The sequence below is a fragment of the Glycine max genome, chromosome 17 (genome assembly GCF_000004515.6).
Source record: "Glycine max cultivar Williams 82 chromosome 17, Glycine_max_v4.0, whole genome shotgun sequence".
In the NCBI taxonomy this organism is placed as follows: Eukaryota; Viridiplantae; Streptophyta; class Magnoliopsida; order Fabales; family Fabaceae; genus Glycine; species Glycine max.
The window spans coordinates 10,666,080-10,679,149 of NC_038253.2; the positions used below are offsets into that span (position 1 = coordinate 10,666,080).

At 28.4% G+C, this 13,070-nt stretch overlaps 1 protein-coding gene across 7 annotated transcripts; it reads left to right on the forward strand.

The window, feature by feature from the left end:
- The first annotated feature begins 3,427 nt into the window (after nt 1-3,427).
- Nucleotides 3,428-11,761, forward strand: LOC100782713 (agamous-like MADS-box protein AGL19). 7 transcript variants are annotated; one of them, XM_041011193.1, is made up of 8 exons: nt 3,428-3,823; nt 3,928-4,191; nt 9,190-9,280; nt 9,815-9,876; nt 9,976-10,075; nt 10,690-10,731; nt 10,831-10,872; nt 11,379-11,761. In XM_041011193.1, the coding sequence occupies exons 2-8, from the start codon at nt 4,010-4,012 to the stop codon at nt 11,529-11,531; spliced, it is 672 nt and encodes a 223-aa protein (XP_040867127.1). In that variant the 5' UTR covers nt 3,428-3,823; nt 3,928-4,009; the 3' UTR covers nt 11,532-11,761. The 7 variants fall into 7 exon arrangements, with proteins under 7 accessions (XP_040867127.1, XP_014624958.1, XP_014624957.1 ...); XM_014769472.3 differs by having other exon boundaries at nt 3,429-3,823; nt 3,933-4,191; XM_014769471.3 differs by having other exon boundaries at nt 3,429-3,803.
- Nucleotides 11,762-13,070: the final 1,309 nt, after the last annotated feature.

Consider the following 13,070-nt stretch of genomic DNA (forward strand, 5'->3'; position numbering starts at 1 on the left):
ACATAATATAAGTATATATTTTCTCAACTAAAAATAAATTTGGAGAAGGACAGAATATGGTTCCCACAAACTAATAATACAATCTTAAATTAATAAATTCTTAATTCTGTTCCAGCACGAGTACTAAGGAAAACGGGGCCCATGTCTTATTTTCTGATGGGTGAGGAATAAGAATGAGGCTTCTTCCCCCACTCGCATGCTGGTGACACGTGACACGTGACACGTGACACCTGTGGATCATGTCTGATTCCACTTCATGTGCTGGCAAATGTCTTATTGGCCACAAATTGCTAATCAGCAGTACGAAAAGTCGAAATGTTTCAACCCTTCGTACGGAAAAGCCACTTTTTTACAGTCCCATTTTTTCATGTGAAAAGATATTTATACACTCTCCAGTTTCCACCCTTTTAACAGTTTTTACCGTAATTTTTATCATTTTTTTTTCAGAATTTCTTCTACTCTACTATATCCTAAACTAATTCACCTGAAAATTTTTCACATAAAATTCATATGATTGATGCAGTTATATACAGCCCTATTGTGTTTATGTATACACGAGAAAATATCTATTTAATGTGAAAATTTATGTTATGTATAAAATTTTCTCAAATCATATATTATAATGAAATTAGTATCTAAACCAATCAGTTACAAATATTCATAATCTTTACCTTGATACCAAAAAAAAGATGAGAAGAAATAAGATGAAAATAGTTTTAAAAATAATAAGATCTATATATTATATGATTTTTTAAATCTATTTTCATTCGTTTTATTTTTCTTTTCATCTCTTTATTATTTTAACAAATAATTTTAACTTTTTACTTTATTCTGCATCCATTTTCAGTTATTCTTTTAATTTTCATCAACCATATTTCTTTCTTATTTACTAAGCAGACCTCAATTAAAGATTAGTGATATTCATCCACTTCATTTTGAGGAGGATTGGGTGGACATAAGAGAGATAGAGAAAAAAAGATTAAAAAAAAGGTAGAGTGAAATTGATAGAAATGATAGATTTTTTTTCTTTTAAAAATAAGTATTCCTATAGTTGAAAGTTATAAAACTAATTTTTTGAAACGCAAAGATCATCAAAATAAATTTTATTCTTTCTAATAATTTTTTTCATACGCATGACGAATGAATACTTAAACTCATGTCAACAAACTTATGAAACCAAACCATCTACCAAATTATGCTAGGCCTTATTGGTATAAAAATAATAAATGATATGAGAAAAATAATAGAGAAATAGATTTTTTTTTAAGGAAAGTGAGATGAAAGACAAAGTGTATTCATGATAACCATTATCCTTAATTAAATTTAGAATTCTTAAAAAAAATAGAATTTCTGGATATGTGGAAATCAAACTTAATGTCAAAAAATTTATAATAATTCACACAAATTTATCTAATCAATGGAGTTAGATTAGTGCCAAATATTGGAATTTGAAAAGTCATTAGTTAAAAAATAACTTAATTAAAAACACAATCACGTGTGTGTGCATGCATGTGTGTTTTAAAATTGCAAATGTCTTAAATTAAATAAAAAAAATGTGATTCAAATAAGGGTATAGGAGTATGTTTTATACAACATTTTCTTAAAATATATTAGAGATTATTATATTACACGCGCTCATTTTTTTAAAAATAAATCACATTTATAACTTTATGATTATATAAAAACAGTAAATTATACTCCCACTTGCTGAACTTCTTTTTGAATTACATAAAATATCAGTCTTTTTCTATTCTTACACTAATTTTCATAATATTTAAAAATATTATACTAACCTCCCTTTCTAAATTACTCTAAACTTTTCTTAATGATTAAAAATATTACATCGATACTACTTTATATATTACGTTAATACTCCTATAAGAAAAGTCGGTACAAACATTAAATAATGAGAAATGTTTCCTATAATTCAAATAAATTAATCTCATGAGATGTTAATATAATTTGTTCTAAAATTTTAAATTAATAATAGAAATACTCTTATCATTCTTCTTTACAAGACACAATTATCTAATACATTAAAATTAAAGAAAATAGTTAATTTAGTTTATAATAATAAATTTATTCTAAATTTATACTTTTTTTAAAAAATTACTCATATTATTAATACTCTTCTTTTTCTTCTTTTCTTTGATATGAACTCTTTTCTCTCTTATAGTTACTCCATTCGTCCCAAAACAATGGTCTTTTTAAGGTCATGACACACAAGTTGAGAAACATTCCAATGATACAAATTTAAACAAAAATATTACTTCCTTTGGTTCTTATTATAAAACATAGTTTAAAAGTAATTGATGATAATTTTTATAAGGCATTTTAGAATTTCTATGAAACATTTTTTTTTCTATTAGTTGTCTTTATTAAATTTCTAAGTATTTATACTTTTTATTGATATTGATACATAATACTCTTTAACTGTAATATTTCCACATCACCTATAACAAGTCAATAATTACTAATAAGGACATAATTGATACATTAGTAATATTTTATAAAAAATCAATTGAATTAAATACTTTTATTGATTTGTGTAATTAATGCTCTAAGTGTTTAATAATAAGGATAGTACTTTTGTCATGAATTATCCGGTAACCACCAATAATAATACATTCTATTATTCACCAACTTTTTTTTATATAACAAATGCCTCTTTTCAATGCAAGTATCAATTGATATTTTTAATTATGTTTAGGGGTATTGTTGGATTTTTCTTAAAAAAAAACTAAAGGATTGTTATTTTGGATTCAAAACAAAAAAGCTAACAAGATCATTGTTTTTTTCCCTATAAATTATGTTATTGGTACGAATTTTCTCTTGTAATTACATTTTTTTTTATCATAAAACCTGATTTCTTATTTAAAGGGATAAAATTTAATATTACTTTAACGAATGACTTGTTAATTAGTTTAGAAATGAGAAAGTAATTTTTATCTATATAAAATAATTAATGCATATAATAAGTATTGAGTCTTATAAAATAAACAGATATTATTTTAACTTGTGCTCCTTTTTCTTATAACTCATAAGAAAAACTTGAATTTTTTAAATAATAACCATAAAAATATATAAAAGTAGTACTTTCCATTTCCCATTGCACTTGCGTTCCTTTGTGGCTATTTGTCCGAAATAACTGGCAATGAGGTGGCAACCGACAGGTTTGTTGCTGTTCACGATTGCAGCAATTGCCCTGTCCGAGTAAATGTCACCGGAGCCATGGGTTGTCGGTGTCTACGCTTACGTGTCATCAGAATACACGATAGCACTGGGATTTTTGTGCCTCCAACGTGTAAACAAGCCTCTTTCCTTTGATAAATGGCCGAATAGCATGGATTCACGTGCATTGGCAGCATTTATTCCCAGTTTTCTCAAATTGGGAAAGGTCTAATTTCCTTTTTCTCGGGGTTACCAAAAAAAGAAAAATTATGATTCTTTTCTAGGCCCTCCATCCTTTTAAGTTTTACGACCTTAACTATCTGTATTATTTTGCAAGAATATTTTGCTTCTTGGGATATATACTATACTATACTCCATTATTATTATTAATTAGTAACTGAGCATAGCATCAGTGTGCATAATATAATAATAATACAGCTACAGGCAAAAGACCTAAGAGGAAGCTAGGTCATATAGGTGGAACCAGCAATCCATCAATCAGTCACTCACTCATACCCCTCTTTCTCTCTCTTCTGTTTTCCTTTTTCTCGAGAAAATTGTGTTAGGGTTTCTGTGATTGAGCCTGCAAACGCTTCCTTGAGGGCACAAAAGATTCCATTGTTTGCTTCCAGGTTAAATTTTTTTTTGTCAGGTTTGCTTGATTTCTATTTTTGGAAACACCAAATATAGGCTTTGCTTTGGCCACCTGTGTTCTGATCCTTGGCTAACTAGATCTCGTTTTCCGTTTGTTTTTAGCTCAGATCTTCAAGAAGAAGAATAATCTAGAGAAGCTATATATATCATCGTTGTTCATTGCCAAGACAAGACAAAGAAGAAAATGGTGAGGGGGAAAACTCAGATGAAGCGCATCGAAAATGAGACGAGTAGGCAAGTAACGTTCTCCAAGAGAAGGAACGGGTTGCTCAAGAAGGCCTTTGAGCTTTCGGTGCTGTGTGAGGCTGAAGTCGCACTCATCATCTTCTCTACCAGAGGGAGGCTTTATGAGTTCTCCAGTTCAAGGTATGTTACTCACAATTCACAAACTTGTCTTTCTACTTGTTTAAGTGCTTACTTGATTAGTGTGTGTTATTTCAATGTTCGAAAAATCCTTTTCTGGCAAAATCGTACTCATATTAATCATATCAAGAAAAAAGTTTTTTTTTAAAACCTGATGCTGACTGATGCCATGAGTAGCTAGTACCGAATATGATGGCTACAAGCCATAGTTTTTGCTAGGTTCGTACCATGCAACTCATCCTATCTAATTCTCTAATTAATTGATTAATTTTTATGAATTTATCAGTTCATTTATTTTCTATGAATTAACCTGTATAAATTATTTTAGTAGATTCTAGATAAATTTAATAAATTTTAAGTAAATTTAGTATACTATCCAATTTATTATTGAATTAATAAATCATCATGTTAGAAAAATTATACTAAAATATAAATAATTTTAGATTATTTTCTCTGTATTTAGTGTTCATCATACTTTAATTTAGTGTATTATTTTCAAATCAAAAAATTTTCTCCTTTAATAACATAAAACTCTTATTCGTTAATAATATCAAATCTTCTATAAGAATGTTTTATCACTATTGTAATATCACTAAATTATTATCTAGTAATAATGCATTACTAAACTTGATTATTTAAGTATTATGAAATTTATAATTCACTATTTTGTTTTATTATATTGTTGACATGTTTAATTGATATGTTATTTGTAGATATTATTATTTTTATATGAAGTAGATTCTTATCTTGTACGAATTGAGTACACGAATCAAATTTATAGAACTCTCATGAGTTTACATAAATTTTGGAGTTTGATAACCTTAGTCCTTGTCATTGGCATTAATTATGATTATTATCGATTTCTATAAATATTATGTGAGATTTAATGGATCCTTCTATTTAATGGTTACTGGCATGGCTTGAGGAATATAATATAAGAGAGAAATTCCTTGTCCTATACTCATCGAATGTCAATTTTGAAACTGGAAAAGAAATGAACTAGATATGCCAGATGACATAATCGATGGCTGTATAGGGCATAAGGTCTGCGTAAGCTGTCTAAAAGGGTGGGGATTTAAGCTATTATCACACTTACAAAAGGGTTAATAATGGAAGAATATAAGTTTAGCAGATCGTCAAAGGGCTCAAGGTGAATTAAGAAAGGTACGATGAAAGGAATAGTCTGGTATTAAGCTGGATTAGGAGTTATTTTGGTACATTTTGCCCTCAAAGATATATACAGTCAATTGAATAAGTATGTTTGTATACAACACAAAATCGATTTTGGGACCAATAATTGCGGTATGACGTGAATTTTGAGCAGCAACTATGTGTTGCTGTGGTTCCACTGTGGGGTTGGTTGCTATTTTTTCATCATGCCACCACCCCAAACAGGCAATAAGTTGTCCTCACCACATATCTATTAGACTTCAGAGAAGAAAGAGAAGTATGAATATAATGGAAGTCATATGATGTAAATCATGTAATAAGAAAAAATATATATTTCTAAAAAAATAAATAAATATTGATGAGATATTTAGAGAGGATGAGTTCATATATGATTACTCACCCCCTCTTTCTAAAACACGAAGGACTACGGAGTATAAAAGTATTTAGTTTATATTTGATAAAAAAAATGATAGTAACACAAGTATATCCTGTTATAACGACTAAATTTCATATTATAATAAATATCTATTATTAATAAAATGTGATATAGTTGAAAAATAATCTTATTTTTTAAACATGAAATATGAAATAAGAGTATCAATCTTTAATCAATGAATGTACTTTGATTGATAATATACTAAGTTTGTAGAGAAGGATTTATGTTTGATCTCTAACAGAATATATTTTTGAAAAGAAGTGAAAAACTCTAAATGTGACTAAATTTGAACCGAAAATTATTATCATAATCTGCCCAAAAGATCTTATAATTTATAAAAATACCTTAACATCCATTAGAGAGTTTATCTTCATGTTTTATGTGTATGGAAGAACTTAATATTTTTTTTAAGATGTTAGCTTCTTAAATGGGTCTAATCAGCAACTTATGAAATTTGTTATAATTTCTAGCAATTGGCGAGAGAATACTCTGAGTTCAAGAAACAGAAAATCTATTTAGTTGGCTAAATCTCAATAACCTTAATAAAAAACAATAAACAAACCGAATCAGACTTATTTTCTAGCTTAATCCCACATTTCATCTTCAAAAATGTTTGTATAGTGCATAGATTAATTACTAAATAATAATAACTGATAAAAAAGAGATTACCTTGTATTTTACTTATGTTGTGTTTCAGTGTACATTAAACACTCTTAATTTTCAAGACAACGTAATTTATTTATTTATTTTTACTTTAGATACTTAACGTGATATAATTAACTAGTTAACTTTCAGTCAAAAAAATAATAATTAACTAGTTAACTATGGAGCTCATCAGGAATCCAGCTTCGTTGCAATACAACTTTATTGCCATGCACACCTTAAGAAAAAAACGGGGGGGAGGGGGTGCGTTATATATATGCCACTTGACCATTTGTCATAGAGCCTCTCAAAAGCAGAGTGATCAGCAGTAAAAATAAAAATAAAAAATCTGCTACTCAAAATAATTAAAGCATTACTTTTTGAAAACAACCTATTTAAAAATATCTCACTAAAATATTTATTTTTTAATTTCACTTTGTCATTTTATAAGGACATTTCAGTAAAAAATTAATTTACTATATAATTAATGGGATTAATAGTTTTTCAAGATACCTATATTATGAATAAGAATTAATTTAAAATAAAGATAATATTTCTGTCAGAACAATTAGTTGTTTAGTTGTGGGACGGGTTTGAGTACGATACAACCATCTCGGAATCTTAAATTAAGATAAACATCAAAATAAGAGTTGGACCTTGATTTACCAGAAATTGCTATTATATTCAACTATGTTTCTCTCTTTTTAAAAATAATTGTTTCTCTTTTTCCTCTGGTGAAAATTATCCTTCTCAGTGGCATGTGTTAAATAAATTTTTGTGGTTTAATTGCATAGTCTTGCTTTTGATCCCCCAATTATAGTATTTATTGAAAACCTTTCTGCCAATATACTGGGGTTTTTGCCTTTTATATCTGTCAAATGTTTTATGTTTATGTGAGCCTTTGAGGTGTGGACTGTAGTTACAAAACCCAAGGCATTGGATTTTTGGAACAGAAACCCAAGGCATTTTCCTGTGCTATATTGATGACTATAGTATTTATCTTTGTGAAGTCAGAACTATGGTCAATTCATTACTAATTTACTATGCTGCATAATTTAAAAGTTTAATCTAATCTATATTCCAAGGTTCATACTTGTAGAAGTTTATTTACTTTTCTTTCCAAGAACGTCATAATATACCAATAGATAAAGCAAATATAGTATAATTCTTTTTGGAGAATTCAGCATTTCAGCTGTTCAATGACATGCTTTTGAGGTATAGTTCGTTCCATCATATACCTCTTGATTGCTGAATTTGATTCTTGTTTTCCTTTCTTCTTTTTCTAATAAGCAAAAACAGAATTTAATTGCTCAGTATTCAAATTTTATGGTAATGATCATACCTTGATGATCTTAATTAAGATATACTACTTTTATAAATTATGGTTGATTCTTGAACATTTACTTTTTTAAATTCCAGTATTTCAAGTTTACAGCTAACTAGCTCTTCCATGATAATATTGAAGATATAACGAATGCATTTTTTATAAAAGCTGGAGAAGTTTATATATTGAAATTATTGTAACATGATTGAAAAATACTAGTAGTTTACTATTTTTTAATTCGTTTATAAATTTTGTTATAATCGTTTTGATTAGAAAATGTTGACTAATAATCAGAAAGAAAAGAATTACAACTTTTACGTAAAAGCCCATTATATGAATGAGAGAAGTTCTATATACTGCATTTAAACAGATTAAAAATTGTGTATACAGACTAAAACGAGTAATTTCAGGTTTAAGGGTTAAAACGTAGAGATTATGTAAGTATAGAGACTAAATCTTTTAATTAAATTTAGCTTGAACAAGGACAGTACATACTAAAAGAGAGTTTTTTATTTTTAAATGCTATATAAGAGACTTTAAAACTTAAGATAGTGATAGCAAAAAGACTTAGTTGTTGTTGTGTTTTTTTTTTTTTTTTTATCTTTCTAATATTATCATATTATTACCAATTTGATCCTTTTTTCTACAATTTGATCTTCTATCATTTTAATTGTGTAATTTTAGTTTGTTTGTTAATTCAATACTTAATACTTAACAACCATGTTGTCGAGACCCTCTATTGCATTGTCACATTAGCACATCTATATCAATGTGGCGGTCTACTTACTGTTAATGCATAATTTAAATAGTGAGGAATTACATTCATAAAAAAAATAAGAAACCAAATCATGGAATTTTATTTGATTTAGAACATATCTATTTCTTCAAAAAAGACAATTTTATTCAAGTCTTATACAATCTTTCTACGAATGACATATTCTTCCTCTAAATATTTATTCCAATTATATACTCAATGCTTGAGTGCTTATGCTGCAATAATCCCGTATCAATCAATCTACACACTGTGTTAAACTAAAAATTTAAAATCACAATAGTCAGAAACCAATTGTGAAATTAAATTTAAAAAAGAAAAGTAAAAAAATGATGCTTGTTAGAAATAAGAGAAAAATAAGAATAGATAAAGAAAAAAATAGTAGATGTAATAAGTTTCTTCATTAAAAATGAAAATAAAAAGAAAGTGTAGAAAAAAAAGTTGTAAATTGAATATTTTGATTTTACATGTCTATATGGTAAATGTCACATAGTTTCTTTCCCTTGGACAAAAAAAATGTCACATATGAATACTATTTTCTTGGGAAATGTGCTTCACTAGTTCACTTTAGTGATTATTCATCCTTCAAGTATTCTGGCATGCTATCGTATCAAATCAGAGGTGCCTAAGAAACTTTTGATGCCTTGTCTATTGGAGATGCTCCAGTGTAAATAAAACAGTTGAACGGTATCAAAGGAAGATCAAGGACCTGGGTGTCAGCAACAAAGGAATCCATGAAAATACCCGGGTTGCCCCCCCCCCCCCCCCCCCCCATATATATATATATATATTCTCTCTCTCTCTCTCTCTATATATATATATATATACACACACATATACCGTAAATAGAAGTTGCTGATATTCCTTATGAAGTAATGTTGCAGGGTAGGATAGAATGGTTTGTCTCATTTTATTCATTTCTAATTGAGAGTTTCTAATGAAACTTTTTGTTTTCTTGGAATTCCAACTTTTTCGTATTTGTCAAATTATGCACAACACCGTTTTTTCCCCCTTTCAGTTTGTTCTCATGATGCTTCTGGATTTTCATCTAGACTCAATCCTTCGGTACTGTCGCATGAATATAATTATCCAGCATGGGTTTAACCAATCTTACTCAAGTTTTTTTTTTTTTCATCTATAAGAATATTTAACGCAACGAAAGAGAGTAACACTGGGATCACGTTTGGTTCAACAAACACATAATATGATAGCTTATATTGGTGAGTGAATGAGCGGGAAATCATGCTTGTGCCCTATATTCTGATTCTGTGTTTACATGCAGCATCTGAAGGAAGGTGATATGAGCATGGCAAAGAAGATCGAGCATCTTGAAGATTCAAGAAGGTTTTAATGAACCAACTTTCACTGCTAGTTTCATTCTGATTGGCATTGAGAAATACATAATTGACTACTCTCAACTTTGGAGATTCTTTCATATTGTAGGAAGCTTTTGGGAGATGAATTGGATAAATGCAGTATTGACGAGTTACAACAGCTAGAGAACCAGCTCGAACGCAGCTTGGACAAAATTAGGGCAAGAAAGGTACTCTTCAATCGCACAATTTTCCAGTGTTTTTATTGGACAAAGACAAGTAATACAAGATTTTTTCTGTTTATGAAGGTTGAAATAAATTGGGTTTAAAGGGAAAAGTAAAGAAATATATTTATAAATGCCTGAATGTTTGCTTATAAAATAATCAAATTAGTCTTGCTAATATATAATATACAAAAAGTCTCCAAAGATTTTAGACACGCGCGAATTTAATCATTCACAGTATAGTAGACATCAATTTAGATGCACATCCTAATCAAGGGAGAAGATAGCCCATACCTCTAACAACAGAAAGCCGGCCGGTTGTTGTGAAAACTCGGGTAAATATCAAGACATTTGCACAACCATGTATAGGTCTTTCTTACTTCAATGGTAAATAAGATGAAGTTTATTTTGAGTTCCATAGCCTGGACAGATCTGAATTAATTTTCCCTTAAATCAATTCTTCAATGTAACGAGGAGAGCATCTAATTAACACTGCAAAACAACCTAATTGTGACATAATGATATTTAATAAGATTCCTAATTGTAATTAAAATAGCAATTCTCTTAATCAATAACCAAGACCTCTAACGTTGAAGAACTTGGTGGTGCATGTACTTCAGAATCAATTGTTCAGGGAGCGAATCGAGAACCTAAAACAAGAGGTGATGTTTTATTTATGATTGAAAGCATATTATTCTTTAATTAATTTGTTTTATATTGCTTCATTAATTAGAATTATCATGTCCTTTGGCTGACTTCAGGAAAAGTGCTTACTCGAAGTAAATAAACGCTTACGAGAGCAGGTTACTATCATTCTTCGTTCTTTCCATTGTTATCAATTTCTCCTTAGGGTCTTTGCCCCTTTCTTTCACAAAAAAAAAAAGAACAGATTGTGCACCTCTTTTATTTCAACTAAAGCGTGCGATTCATTAAGTTTCAGACTGAAGTTTTTATTCTCTTTAGATAAGAGAGTGAAGTTTTGTAGAAGGGAATGGAAAATTTTATTTATAATATTCTTTAATAATTTGACAATTTTTTAAAATAAAATAGTAAATTGATATAAATTTATTGTATTAATCTTGTTCATTTTATAAAAGTTATATAATTGTCTTCATTTCAAAATAAAAAATTATTTTGTCTTCCGGTTCAACCAAGTATCTTTCATGGATTATCAAATTAATAAAAAAATATTTCTAAATAGCTCCTATCATATGCTACAAATCTATTTAATTAAAAAGATGAAGTCTCTTTCTTCATATTCTTTCATCTTGATTCAAAGCTAATTCCCAACATCATTTCATTGTTGTAGTATCGGATTGACCGACAACGTTGTTTGACCGACAACGTTACAGAAAAAGAGGCAGAAGAGGTGGAGACGGAGTTATTCATAGGAAGACCTGAGAGAAGAATGCCGTTGAAGTTGAAATCTGCAACACATAGTGCTCATAAATACATAGCGTAATCTAGAGATTAAAAATTAATAATGCCCTTATAAACGCTAGCTCCTCTGCACCCTGTTATATTAATGTCTGATTAGGATATGTAATTTTTGTTGTACGTCAAATTACAACGGCGGTTGTGAACGTCTACTTAAATAATTTATGTATACAACAGTCATATTCCAAAGCTGTGAGTTAGAGTACTGTGTGTGTCTATATATATATATATATATATCAGTTTTGGAATTTTTTATCTGGTTAGAAGGTTGTGTTTAATTAGTCTCTGTCCTGTTGAAATGGACTGAAACAATTAATGCGAAACAAATAATTAGGAAGTGTTCCATCGATGTTTGCTTGAAGACTCCAAAACTAGAACCTTCTTATGCATAGGAAGTCTATGCATATGGTTTTGGTTCATATTGTCGGACTTCACTACTTGTTCAGGTTTTGGTTGTACATAGTTGGCAGCTGACACGTATATATATATATATATATTAATTTTTTTTCTTATCCTTAAATATTATTTGTTATTAATTTATTAATAAAAAAGAATTAAACTCACAATTTTTTTCATTCTTTTTTAACCATTTAATCAATTTTATATCTTCATATATATGTTAAATTCAGCTATGTAAACATTTATCTATGTGTTGTTTATTACCAAGTGATCAATCTATTTATTTTTCTAAAATAAAGTTTGGTTGAGGGAGAGGGAAAGAAATGAATTTTTTAATCTTTTGTTAGCTTCATTTAATTTTTAGGTGGGAAACAAACTATTTTCTTATTTAATTTTTTCTCCGCTCCAATATTGGCGGAATTTTAAGATTTAAACCTTGGTAGCAACTAGCAAGAGGTCATGCTAACGTGCCTCGTGAAACATATGGAGTGTGAATAGTCTTGGATCTTCTCCTAAGATACACCTACGAATGTGTGCTAGACTCAACATCATGTGCTCTCTCCTCATGCTCTTGCCAAAAGTAAAAGTCTAACATTTGTGTACAATTTATTATTATAATACAAACTCAAATTTGTATAAGTAAGAAAATAATTAATGTTCAATTTCAATGGATTTGTTGTTTTTTTATCCTCTATCTATTAGATAATTTATTTAATTTTATTGTTCTTATACACACACATTGTTTTTTTTAACAAGTTATTGTTTGAGATGTTTTATGAAATTTAAATTCAATATATATTTTTTACACAAATATATCTGATTATCATAAATATAAAAAATAATTCAAAATAAATATTTGATTCATAATATGCACATATAAAGTTTCTAATTAATTTTAAAGTACTGACTTATTTTAAAATAAAATACTCATATTTTATACAGATATTACAATCTAATATCAGCATAAATATAATATTGTATTGCTTATAATATTTTCTACCAAGAAATCCAAGTATTAACATATAATGATTATATAATTATAAAATTATAATTTTTTTTAAAAAAATATAACGAATGTAATTTCTATAACTTGAATACCTTATAGTTTATTATCAAGCCAAGACGATCCTACAGGCCCACATTTATTGGACGACCATTAGAAGCC